The 13,627-nt window shown below is 35.2% G+C and overlaps 1 protein-coding gene across 2 annotated transcripts; it reads right to left on the bottom strand.

Moving 5' to 3' along the window:
• Positions 1–476: 476 nt before the first annotated feature.
• Positions 477–12,441, bottom strand: LOC110626275. Of its 2 annotated transcripts, XM_021772086.2 has the most exons (13): positions 11,962–12,441; positions 11,110–11,336; positions 10,310–10,377; positions 10,041–10,112; positions 9,764–9,900; positions 9,563–9,664; positions 8,912–8,980; positions 8,743–8,837; positions 2,470–4,671; positions 2,054–2,131; positions 1,821–1,932; positions 810–860; positions 477–702 (listed from the first exon to the last, which is right to left on the bottom strand). In XM_021772086.2, exons 1-13 carry the CDS (start codon positions 12,325–12,327, stop codon positions 652–654), a joined length of 3,630 nt encoding a protein of 1,209 aa, XP_021627778.1. In that variant the 5' UTR covers positions 12,328–12,441; the 3' UTR covers positions 477–651. The 2 variants fall into 2 exon arrangements, with proteins under 2 accessions (XP_021627778.1, XP_021627779.1); XM_021772087.2 differs by lacking the exon at positions 8,912–8,980.
• Positions 12,442–13,627: the final 1,186 nt, after the last annotated feature.

Raw genomic sequence — 13,627 nt, 5'->3', positions numbered from 1 at the left:
AAGAAACGAAGAAAAGCATTCAAACCTTACGGTGGAACTAACGTATATATGATAATAACACTAGAAATTATTATTTGGCATTGTGTTCAATAAACCGTAAGTTCTTCATGTAATGCGATTTCTCTACGTGGCAGCGGTGCATATCAGCCGATGTTGCGATTTCCCTACAAACTCCAATGTAACCGAAGCCTACGTACAATCAAGCGTTTGAATTTTGCTACATCCTATTCTCTTCCTGCATTTATTGCTTTCTTTATTTATACGTTTAACCCCTTATTCTTACTTAATTAATATTTAAGCATTGTACACAAATATAATTCAAAAACATTTTTACATTTTATAAAAAAAATAGAAATTACATATTAATGCTAATAATAAAAAAGTTAAATTGAGTATATATAAAAAAAACTAACTTATTTTTATAATAATAATAATAATATAAAATGAATTTAAATGTAAAAAAGAATGAGCTGAGATTACATTATAAAGAATTGATTTGATTGAGGCAAAATGAGTGGTAAAGAAAATGCAATTCATATTTATATATACAAGATTTAACTTTTTCACAACACTATACATTCACAACAAAAATTCCTTTTCTTAAATCACATCAGTACTTTGGCACTAGTCTTGGAGCAAAATGAGAAATGTTCAATCTTTTGTATATGAGAGAGCGTAATCTTTAATCCTTTGCTTAAGGTTCTGCAACAACAGAAAAATGAAAATGCTGAATTAGCCAAACAAACAAACAAAACCATCTATAAAATGCTAAAAGGAGTAAAATTTTGGCTGCATTTCGTTGAAATCACCTTTACTTCTTCATGAAGCACAATGAATATATTCTTCAACCGTTTGTGCCTCTGCAAGTCATAAACACAATCAGCACAAAGTATTCAAAGGGCTGAAGTTTAAATAGAATGCAAGCTAGATTAGCACACGATTTTCCAACATCTCCTACACGTTCTGGTCTTCACTTTCTCATCCTAATCCCAATGATTAACAGTATTACTTGTGCTTTAATCGATCCAATAATCTCACTAGAAATTTCTTACGAGTTAATTGTCTCACAGTCGCTATCCGATGATCTCACTAGAAAAAGCATCCTGACTCAGTGTATGATCTTGGAGCCTGGGAGTCATAGTTTTGCTATTTCGGGCTCGTCTTCAAAACAATAGACAGCTGCTTAAGGTTTACTTGTCCACCATAATGCAGTCATTTCAAACTTCCTCGTCGCACTACCTTCTAAGAGGGTGTTTTGTCTTAACTTATCAGTTGGTCAAACCACCTTATAAAACTATAAAAATAAGCTTACCTAGATAATATTATCCTCAAGCTTGTCCACCCGGTCATCTAAACATATTCTTAAAGTAACAAACAGCTACTTTAATGCATGTCATTGTCACCATCTTTATTATGATAAGAACTGATGTAAAATGATTTCCTGCTCCTAATCTAACAATTCAACATTGTCTACGGAATTGAAGGTGAAGAAACAATGTATTCTTCACAAAATTCAGTCCTATCTTTCTAAACTCACCTCGCGCAACATGAGAAAACCATTGTTGCAAGCTATGTCCAACACTTTCAGCCTATAGACCACCTAGAACCAATCTAAGTTTAACCTTCATTATTAGCTTAAACGATACAACAATAAAGCACATGATAGACACGAGCATCCTTTAACCCCTAATTTAGATTGACCTGTAATTTAAGTTTGCCTATCCAAAACTAAAGCTCGCCAACAGATCTGTAGCAAAGGTGGCTTGATAATTTAATATAAATGCAAGGTACAAAAGAAATCATGGAATCATAATGCATACCGCCCCACAATGACGATAAGATTCCTTCAACTGCTGCAAGATCTTATTATATCTGTCCATATCCCTACCTTTCGCAAATTCAAGGTCCTTTCCCATTTTCTGGAAATCATTCCTGAACATAACAGATATGACGTTACTGTAATCAAGTAGCAATCCAGATATCATAAGATCATTTAAATATAAAACCACATAAATTTACCAACACCTTGCATGTTCAAATATCCTTATAATACCTGTAATTCTCTAGGATCTTGTTCAAGGAGCAGTAACTATCATACTTATCACGGTATTCCTGCACATATTCTTTATACCTACATTAAAACGTAAAACACATTATTCAAATCTCATGTCACAGAACTAGAGTTTCTACTGCCAAAAAAAGAAATAAGATTCATTTGGAATAATTCATTTTGCAAGAAAAAAATTCGAATAGATCTTATAAAATTATGTACGGTTTCAAATCCTTTTAAAATGAATTTTATTTAAGTTAAAAGATTCGAATTCTTTCATTCCAAATAAGAAAATTAACACAAAAGAAATCAATTGAATCAAATTGAATTCTCACCAAATTCTTAATTCCAAACAGTGGAATATGCTATCCAGGAAAGAAAATACATCCATTAACAAGAAAACAATTAGAATTACTTACTGAAGAAAATCCTTAATTGGTCCCCTGAGCTCTGGCATATCCTTTTCATATTTAGAATATGAAGAGCTGTCTTCATCAGAAGAAGACTCTCTCCTCTTTCGAGCATTATTATTGACCTCAATCAAAATTGTATCCTTTTGTCTATCCACCAAATCAGCCGTCACATTAGATGTCTGTTTTTTACTTTCCTTCATCATGTGGGAAACCAGCCCACGTTTAGAGTCATGCAGCTGCTGTGCATTGGCAGCGGCTCTTTTATGGCTTTCTCCATAGCCTTCCATACCATTTCCTGGTTTTGCCCCAGCTTCATTTTGCCTCAATCTGCTATTTGCATCTGCTAGCTTAACAAAGTGTGATCCAACTTCATTGTTGTCTACTCTTGAAAGATGTTGTGGATGAGACTGCACAATCTTATGGTGAGATCTCGTTGAACCTTCATTATGATGATCAGGACTCCGCTCAAACCCAGAACTTAGATTGGGTGGAGAAGGCTTTCCCGAGTCCAATGCCGCCCTTCCAATAGGTTTCACTTTACCTAAATCAGAATTAAAGCTCTCTGAAGTGCTTGGTTTGTTCTCTGACTGTTTGAAAGAACCCTTCCTTTCAAATTGTTTCTTAACTGGTGTTTCATCAAGCAATGGCTCACGAAATTCTCCCATCTCCAATCCTGAAAGCTCTCTTTGGAGGGTTCTTTCACTGACAGCTGGGAATTTTTCCAAATCATCTCTATGGACATCTCTTGGGGAAGACCCTAAGTGTGAGTTTGTAACTTGTGTAGAATCCTTGAATTTCCCAAATGTTTCACCCTTTTTTCTGTAATGAGAACCAATTAGGCCTCCGGCTCCACCTTCCTTGGGGTTTCTTGACTCCTTTTTCTCCTTCACAAAATTATCCTCATTTTGAATGTCCTTGGAAGACTTTTCTCTTCCAATGGGAAAACCTTCATGTACATGAGAACTCTTTTCAGAGAATTTACCACCATGTCCAGAGCTCCCAGAGTGTTTGAACCTCAGTGTCGTATCAGAAGCCTTAGATCGAGAATTTTTATCAGAAGGCCTTCGTACTGGTTGCTGAAAATCTGAACTGGATTTTCCACCAAATGCCTGGTTATAAGCCTTTTGTGAGCCAGAATCGAAATTTGCTTTCCTATCAGTTATATTTATTCGTTGAATGGCAGGAACCCAGTCAGTTTCTTCACTGTCTCTATTGTGAGGACTCTCAAATAACTGGGCATCCCCACTTTCAGAAATGGGCACTTTAGCCAAGCTTTCAACTTTCGACCTTTTAGCACATTCAGATTTCTCATCAAAGTGCTTCACATCAGGACCCCTTTTAGATTTACTTTTGGATGTCCTCTCAGAACTATCGGATTGCTCAGGCCTAAAGCTGTCCCTAACCATGTTTTCATTATCATCAAACAATGTTCCAAATAAAGTTTTGCGCTCTTGGATAGCATCATGATCAGAAAAAATATATTTATCTCCTTCCACAGGTTTGTTGCCTTCTTTGCTGGCAAGCAAACTATTATTTGCAGCCAATTCAAGTTCCTTCTCATCATCATCATCATCCAAATCTTTCTCGATGTCAACAGCATCAGACTCATGTCCTTCAACATCAAAGGCAGTAGATACAGGACCCTCAATGTCAACTGCATCAGATCCATTACCATCTTGCTTCTCATCTGTCACATTTTGCCCAGATCGCCATTGATCCGGTGATGGTGAGAACATTGGTTGAGAGGCCTGTAGTTTATGTTGGGGTTCTTTGTCATCATCACTTATAATATCCACATCTTCATCGGAGCCCTCTTTACTGTTGGATGAAGCATCACTTTCGCTATCACTGCTACTCCCACTTGCACTTCCTACTGGGCTTCTACTTCTGCTTCTACTGCGGCTTCCACTGTCACTACCACTGTCACTGCTACTATCACTATCACTATCACTTCCACTATCACTGGAGCTGCCTGCCTGCCCCTCACTGTTGTCAGACACTTTCTTCACGTCAAACAAATCAGGAAAATGCTGTTGGACATCATTTTTTCCTAATGTATTTGATCCTTCTTCAAATTTAGAGTTTGATTGGGCATGTTCCTCAAATCCAATAGCAGAGCTTTTCTCTGAAAATGTTGATTCTGGAGCAGGTCTTTGATTGTGGTTGTCTTCAGGAACAAAAGTCCGCTGACGGTTGTCTTCAGGAGAACTGGAAATACAAAAATGCATGTAATAACAGTGAGCTGCATATACACACATAAAGAGATGGACTTCAAAAACTGCAGAAACATATTCCCCATGTAATGAGTGATTTTACTGAACATTAACTGTTGCAAAGGTACATAAACATTAAATCACTGTATTAAAGACAACAAGATACATTGTTCCTTTAATTGCTACTAGATGATAGCAGCATAGCCAACTTACATATATGCTATAGCGCAATTTGATAGAATACATTAGTAAAATAAAGGGAAAATTGCCAATTTAACCCTATCATTTACAAATTTTTGCAATTCTACTTGAACTTTAAAGATAACCAATTAAAATCTTATACTTTGACCGTTTTGACAATTATACATTACCGTCTATTTAGCCATTAATGAACTAACGGAAAAGTCACGTCACACGCCACAAACCGCGTGTGTATACTACGCAATACAATATAATTGCTAAAATAAATCTTATTGGTTTTCAAATTATTATAATTCTACCCCAACTTTAAAAATTTTTTTATCTCATTAGTGGAAACACTATATAACTATACCACATGAGTCTATAAATTCATTTTTTACTCCCATTCCCTAAAACCACTTCTATAAAATATTGAATATTGGATGAGAAATAAATTAAGGATCATATTTTAACAAGTGAAAATTTAGGGAATTATTTAGGTTGAACTAATATGACATAGTGATATAGCCAAAATTATGTAGTTTTCAAAATTTGTCATTATAACCCATTCTAAAAAATTACCAAATAAGTTTCAACTTTTTAATCCTTAGCAATTTTAACCATTTATCTCACTGGTAATTTTATAGCATTTAGAATGATAAAAATTTAAAAAGTACATAATTTTTGCCAAGTAACCATGTCGTATTAGTTCAACCCTAAAATAATTTATAATTCACTTCTCATCAATATTCAATAATGTATAGAATTTATTTAAAATTATTTTAGAGAGAATGAATTTAAGAGTTGATTGAGAGTCATATGGCATAGTTATATGGGGTTTTCATTAGTAACATAAGAAGTATCTTAAAGGTGGGATATAATTGGTTAAATGCTCAAACTATAGGGTTTAATTAGTTATTTTCAAAGCATATGGTGAAATTGTAATGATTTAAAAAGCATAAGGTCTTTTTGGTAATTATATTGTATTATGTGGTATACACACGTGGCACATGATGTGACTTTTTTTCATTAACGGCTAAATAGACGGTAGGATACAATTATCAAAATATTCAGAGTATAGGGTTTAATTGGTTATTTTTAAAGTTCAAGGTAGAATTGCAAAATTTTGTAACCGACAGAATTAAATTGGCAGTTTCCCCTGCAATTAATAAAAAACAAAGGAAAGGATTGTGCTGTGGCAGTCTGCCAAACAATATATTAAGTAGGATTCGAGAGAGAAGAAGAAGAAGAAAGATAGAGAAGCAAGTAAGAAGAGAGAATAGAAAGAATAGAACTAGAGAGGAATTGACATTGTATTGTATTAGCTATTTTCTGGATGCCTATCTACAAGTGTGGTTCCTCTCTATATATTTTGTTTCTATAACAGAATACAGCTGGATAACAACTTCCGGCTGCTATAACTACCTTATGCAAATAACACCAAACTACCCTTAGGCTTCCCTCCAATTCTACTTACTCTCTCTTTCAGCGATACACAACAATACCCTCCCCTTGATCGCCTTCTTGTCCCCAAGAAGACGATAAATCTGGAAATTGAGCTGAAAGGAGAGCTTGATCTTTCCAAGTAGCATCTTCAATAGGAAAATTGACCCATTTAACTAGGCCTTGAAGCACTTTCTTCCCTTGTCTCAAAATAGTCCGGAGCAACTACCAATTCTTCATTGGCCATCACTGGTAAGTCTTGTAGAGTAATAGCATCTCCGAGCTTTTTTTTTCAACAAAGAAAAATGGAAGACTGGATGTATGGTAGAATTAGGGGGAAGTGGCAATTTATAGGACACTGAGCCAACCTAGGCAATTATTTGAAAAGGACCATAACACTTGGTTGAAAGCTTAAGGGATTTCCTCACAGCTATAGAAGTCTGTCTGTAGGGTTGAAACTTCAAAAACACCCAATCTCCCATTTCAAATACCCTTTTAGTCCTCTTCTTGTCTGCTTGTTGCTTCATTCTCAACGGAGCAACCAGCAGGTTGCTTTTTAATAGTTGAGTAATGGCTTGTCTCTTTTGAAGGATATAAAAAACAGAAGCTACTGGAGTATCCAGTGAGGGAAGTAAGGCCAAGGGGGGTGGAAGGTAGCTTTTTAATAGTTAAGTAATGGCTTGTCCCTTTTGAAGGAAATAAAAAACACAAGCTATTGAAGCATCCAGTGAGGGAAGTAAGGCCAAGGAGGGTGGAGGGTAGCCATATAGATCTTCAAAAGGAGATATGCCAATAGCACTGTGGTGGGAAGTATTGTACCACCACTCAGTCAAGAAAAGCCACTTAAGCCATTTGGAAGGTGCCATAAAATTCATGCTGCATAATTATCCCTCTAAACATTGATTGAGTCTTTCAAATTGACCATCACTTTTGAGGATGGTAAGCTTAACTATAGCAGAGTTTAGTGCTCAATAATTTAAAAAGCTCCTTCCAAAATAAGCTAATAAATACTTTATCCCTATTAGAGACAATAGACAGAGGAACTCCATTTAATTTGGCCACAAAATCCAAGAAAAATGTGGCAACGTCTCTAGCAGAAAAAGGATGAGTTAAGAGAATAAAGTGTGCATACTTAGAGAATCTGCAAATCACCAATAGCACAGTATCCTTGCCCCTTGATCGAAGCAATTGTTCAATGAAATCCATACTGATATGCTCCCAAGCTTGTGAAGGGATTGGTAGGAGTTGTAAAAGACCAGGACTTGCACAATGTTCAAATTTACATCGAGCAGAATTGTCACAGTGCTTAATCTATTCCACCATTGCTTTAAACATACCAGAGGCTAGTAAAATTGTTTTTTTAGTTTCAAATAAGTAGCTTGAATTCTAAAATGGCCACCCAAATAAGAATCGTGATACAGGGACAATAGCTTGAATTCCTACTTAAAGCTTGTCTTTATAGTAGAGAATCCCCTTTTTAATGGTATAGCCCTCCTAAGTTGAGGGGCCTATAGCCAACTAAGACAACAAATGGCATAGCCCTCCTAAATAGAACTAAAGAGGAATTGAGATTGTATTGTATTGTATTAGCTATTTTCTAGATGCATCTCTACAAATGTGGTTCCTTTATATATTCTGTTTCTATAACAGAATACAGCTGGATAACAACTTCCAACTGTTATAACTATTTCATGAAAATAACCCCAAACTACCCTTAGGCATCTCTCCAATTCTAATTACTCTTTCTCTTTCTGCGATACACATCAGAGATCTCCCAAGCAGTCGCAAAAAATAACAACAGATATCAAATGTATCAGACAAAATTTTTCAGAATTCTTCAAGCAAGTCCCATAAAATTTTAGAACATGATGAGAAAGTTAAATGGTTCAAATTGATTGGCTCACATGAACAAGAAAACTAACACTTACACGGAAACCTACTAGAATGGAAAAGTCTATGTGCAGTAGTTCATTGTCTCAAAACAACAAAGCTATTTGCTCTAGCTATAAGTGATACTGCTCTGTCTTTCCACTAGTATCTTCTGATAAAAATCTTACTATTGTGTTTGGTTTCATGGATATGAATCCAAGGATTTGGATCAAATACCTTATTTAGAAAGTTTAAGAAGTATGAATTTGGATTTCAATCAAATCCAAGATAAATTTAAACACTTCAAAAAACTAAGGATTTGAAATGACAATAGTAATTATGTCCTTTGAGATTCATAGTTAAACTAATAATATTTTTTTAATTAAATGGTGACATCTATTTTAAATTCTTTTTAGTAGCCAAAAAAGATATTTTGATTTCAAATTCAAAATTTTAAATTCAGTATTTGAAATCCAAACACAACCTAATTTCATTTCATGCTAATGCCTACAATAATTGAAAAGGAGATAAAGAGGAGACCACAGTAATAAATTCGAGTAAAAACAGTATCTACCTTCCACTTTCAGATGAAGGTTTCTTGAAGCTTTCCAACTCAACTCCTGGTTTCAAGAAATATCTATCTGGAGCTTGGGAAGTTGCATTCTGATTCTGAAGATTAATGAAAGAAAATGAGATAATATACTATTCTAGAAGTAATAGCATGTAGGAGTATGACCACATACTTTATTAATAACCGGTTCAATCTTCTTAGAAGAGTTTGGAATTTTATCCACAATAGCTTTCTCTGCCGCCTATGATCCAAGAGATTGAATATTAAAGGAACCACAGAAATTGGTCATGCATTAGTGGTAGAAATAAATGAAAGCAAAATGAAAAAAGTTTAAGAAGTGATGAGTAATGAAACAAACATGACTTGATTCCCAAAAAAAATCCTAACATTTGGCAACTTAGGCCCACTTATTCAAATTAATTGCAATTTTATCTAAGAGCCAAAATTGATTTTGGGGGGAGTATGTTATTACTGGCATGGCAAGCACAAAGCAATGTGGGATATTTATTGTTACTAACATGTTACGTGGGTCTCACTCATAACAAATAAAATGGTACTGACATGACATGCAGGTCCAACTCATGACAAATTAAATATTGCTGATGTAGCACACCATATTAGCAATAACACACCCCCCTCAAATCAATGAACTTCTATTGCACTCAGTTTGTGAAATTTGGACCTAAATTGCCAAATTGAAAATATAGGAATGAAATGCAATTGTGCTTTTTTATTTGGTATTAGACCAACAAATACTCGAGGGAAAAAAAAGCATTATGTACTTATGATTTTCAAAAATCTTGTAACTATTACTATTACATACCTTCAAGCTCATCCCTTTAGGATTCTCACTTGGTAGAGCAACTGACATACTATGTAAATCCACTGGCTTAGTCCCAGAGTTCCCTTTATGCCCTGATGTCTCCTGTACATAATTAAAAGCCTTAGTCTGGATTTCTTTCTCTGTATTAGTGGCGTTCTCTTTACTTTTAGACGGTGTCAGTATCACTTTTTCAGTATTTACCTTTGAAACATTTTTAGTTCCAAATGGAGATGCTGGAGTGACAGCTTTCTCAGGTGTGGATGGCAGAGGTGAAGAGGAGGGCCTGCCCTTTGCAGTAGCAGTTGAAGAAACACCAGCTTTAAAAGTCGATTTGGGGACTGAAATTGGTAGGTGTTAAGTACATTCTAGTACAATATTAAAGCAAAAATCCAGAAACTTAAATTTCTAAGCTTATCCAGAAATATCTATATACAAAAATAAGTTATATTTTTCAAGAAAACAGAACTTAAAAATGTACCTTGAGGTGTTTCAACATTCCGTTTTTTAAATGGGGGTTCTTTCTTTTTAAAATGCATCCTCCATGGATTAGCTGGAAAAACAAGAGAGATAAATTTAGAAAATTAAAGAATTAAAAATTAAGGCTCCAATTTTTCAACAGTTACCAGAAAAATGTTCTTTATAGAAAATGTAGTCCAGATCCAATCAAATTCATCACAAAATATTTAGTTATATCTCCTCTCTGAGGCAAATGCATTGAGAGACACAATCAAACCAATTAGAACTTACACTCAGCAGCTGCCAATTGCTTTATTTGACTCTTCATGGATGGGTTCCCGTGATCTAACACGATAGCTCTGTAACAAGAAAAAGGAAGAAGAAAAAGTTATACTTTAATAGCACAAGGAAAAACATATTCAACAGCTTATGTGTCAGTTTCAACAACAAAGCTACCACTCAAATTTTTCAAATTCAGTTAATCCAATTGCTTAAGATTGGACTTTGGAAAGTAATCAAAGATCAGTAAAGAAAACGGGCAGAAAGAATCAGAGAAAAACTCAGAACTTTAAAAGGAAATCTCATGAAAGAACTAACTCGAAGGATTTTTCCATATGAAGCTCACTTCAAAAATAATTGATGATCATCCACAATGTTTACCCATAACAACGCCTAACTACTTCCAGAATATTATTTTGGAATGCCTATGCAAACTAATGAGGGATAAAGCACAAGCTGCTAGAACTTGCCAAAAAATCTTACTTCAACTACTTGGTATGGCAAGAAAACAAGATTTGCAAGACATTAGTTCAAAACCTACAGAGAAAACAAGGGACGGATCAATGATACAATCAATATCAATGAGGGTTAGTCTGAATACATGCACTGCATGCATTTGCATCACACACCAGAATTAACCAAATCATTTGAAAACAAGTATATATTAAAAACTAAACTAATACGCACAGAAATATTCAATACAAACAAGTTTAAGAAACATATAAAGCAAACATGCCAAAGTTCATAGCAGACAAAATAATTTTATGAGATGAAATAGCAAAATAATTCCATAACTACATCACATGACATACTTGCGTGATTTATGTTTCCGATCAGCTTCCTCTGACAGCATCTTAACATGGTTCGTAGTTGATTCATCCAGAATACGTTGGACATTCACCTTACGCCAGGCACAACCAGATTCAACAAGCAAACCATTTCCATCTTCACCACTTTGACGTTCTTCATAAATGTCACAGAGGTCACCAAATTCCATCGACCATGTAAATCTGAATTCCTTACCACCCACATCAATAACCTGAGAAATAATAATCAGTAGCTTGAGATACGATAAGCCACAACCATATGACAATTTCTGTAGAATCATTTAAAGTAACTGTTCAAGAATTACACAAGACTAAGCTAAATATTCTGTGCTCAACTGAAAATGAAACTAATAAGCCACCTACTAGAGACAAACAAAAACGATGCCCCAACCAAAATAAACCTATAGAAACATAAATGATATAGCAAATGTCAAACTCCCTCCTAAAATCATAGACTTACAGGCATATATTTTAAGTTGGCCTGGCCAACATTTTTATAGTAGCAATCTTCACCGAGTTCAGGTTACATCAAGAAACTCAATTTTCACTCAGACAACCCATACAATTAACCAAATGTGCCATTAACAATTAGAAAATAACCAATGCCCGAATGGCAACAGACCAAGAATCACATAGACAAGACAGCAAAATTAGAATTCATCCACATGTCCTTCAGGATTATTCAAAATAACAACCGAACACATGCCCACTTAGAAAAAAAATCGAAACTTGAACACAGCCACCGATGCCTAACAAACAGAACATTTAGACAAGCTAAACACAAACATTACCCGAACACTGGAGAGAGAGAGAGAAAAGGAGTGGAACTGAACTCACGTTTACATTGGTATTACTGCCCATTGAATCAAACTTGATCCTGGCGGCGCCACCCTGCGCTTCAGCCCTTCTGATCTCGTCCACCAAGTCCGGTGCCAGTCTTATGATCATTGAGAAGGCAGGTGGGTTACTACCAGGAAAAAGAGAGAAGGTCTCTTCAACGGCAGCTGTTGTTGTTGACATGGAAGCGGTGGGACCGGAGCGATTACGATGATTGGAATTTCCACCGATGGAGAGGCGATGGTTACCGGCCGTTGAAGGCCGGTGGTGTGGCGGCGGAGGGAACGAGGAGAGACGCTTGGTGCCTCCGGCACCGCTTCCCCGGCCGCCACCTCGGCCGCCCAGCTTGGAGGAGCCACCGTACATAGTGGGTGCGTTAATTAATCATTTGTCTATCAGCAAGTAATGCGATTATGCTCGTCTTTGTCCGTGGGTGCAAAATATCTGCGGAGGGCGAGCGGAGTTTTGGTTATTGAAATAGATCCCAATTAAATACTTATATTTTTGTCCAAACAAGCTTAATTTAATATTTTTTAGCAAAACAAATTTTAAATTTTATCTTTAACAGTAAATAATTATTGACTTATATAATATTATTTTTAATAATAAAATATTATTTTTTAATTTAAAATATTGAAATTTAGTATTTTAGTTTTTTTTTTAGGAAATTTACTTTTTAGTCCCTGAGGTTTAACGTAATTAACACTTCTGTCCCTCTATTTTGGCGACCCAACACTTAAGTCCCTCACTTTCTCTTCCGTCTAAATTCGTAGTCCTTCCGTCCATTTAAACCGTTTGGTCAAAGAGTCAAAAGTGAGAGGTGATAATTTTTTCCAGAAATACCCTTCTCTTAATGTGAAATTCCTTTTTTTTTTTCTCTTTCATGCTTTCTCTCTCCAGTTGCAGAAGAAGAAGAAGAAGAAGAAGAAGAAGAAGAAGAAGAAGAAGAAGAAGAAGAAGAAGAAGAAGAAGAAGAAGAAGAAGAAGAAGAAGAAGAAGCTGCTGTAGAAAGAGTAGGAAGAAGAAGAAGAAGAAGAAGAAAGAAGAAGAAGAATAAGGAAGAAGAAAGAAGAAGAAGAAGAAGAAGAAGAAGAAGAAGTTGCAGAAAAAGGAGGAAGAAGAAGAAGGTTAATTTTGTCAATTCACGTGTCCCAAACGGCTATTTTGGACGGAAGGACTACGAAGTTGGACAGAAAAGAAAGTGAGGTACTTAAGTGTTGGGTCGCCAAAATAGAGGGACAGAAGTGTTAATTACGTTAAACCTCAGGGATTATAAAGTAATTTTCCTTTTTTTTTTTAAGACGAAGATGGGGAAATTCGTTGATATAAAGGAAAGCACAAGGCCCAAGGCCTGAGAAAAGCCTCCATACAAGAAACTCCCAACACAGCCCCTAAGAAACAACAAATAACATAAACTCTAGGGAAACACAAAGGGGCAAAGAACCTTAGGCCCGCAAGCTGCAACATGACGAGAAAGCAGAGACGAAAGGGCAAAGACACTGGCCAGTCTTTTCATTAAGTTATAATTTTAAAAAATTTATTAATTGATAATTTAAATTTTTTTAAAATTTATTAATTATTTTTTCGTGTTAATAATATTTTATATTTTTTAATATTTAATGGTTAAAATTAATAAAAAAATTAATAAGTAAATTTTTTAAAAATT

This window comes from Manihot esculenta, chromosome 11 (assembly GCF_001659605.2).
Source record: "Manihot esculenta cultivar AM560-2 chromosome 11, M.esculenta_v8, whole genome shotgun sequence".
In the NCBI taxonomy this organism is placed as follows: domain Eukaryota; kingdom Viridiplantae; phylum Streptophyta; class Magnoliopsida; order Malpighiales; family Euphorbiaceae; genus Manihot; species Manihot esculenta.
This window is presented reverse-complemented; position numbering and strand designations above follow the sequence as displayed.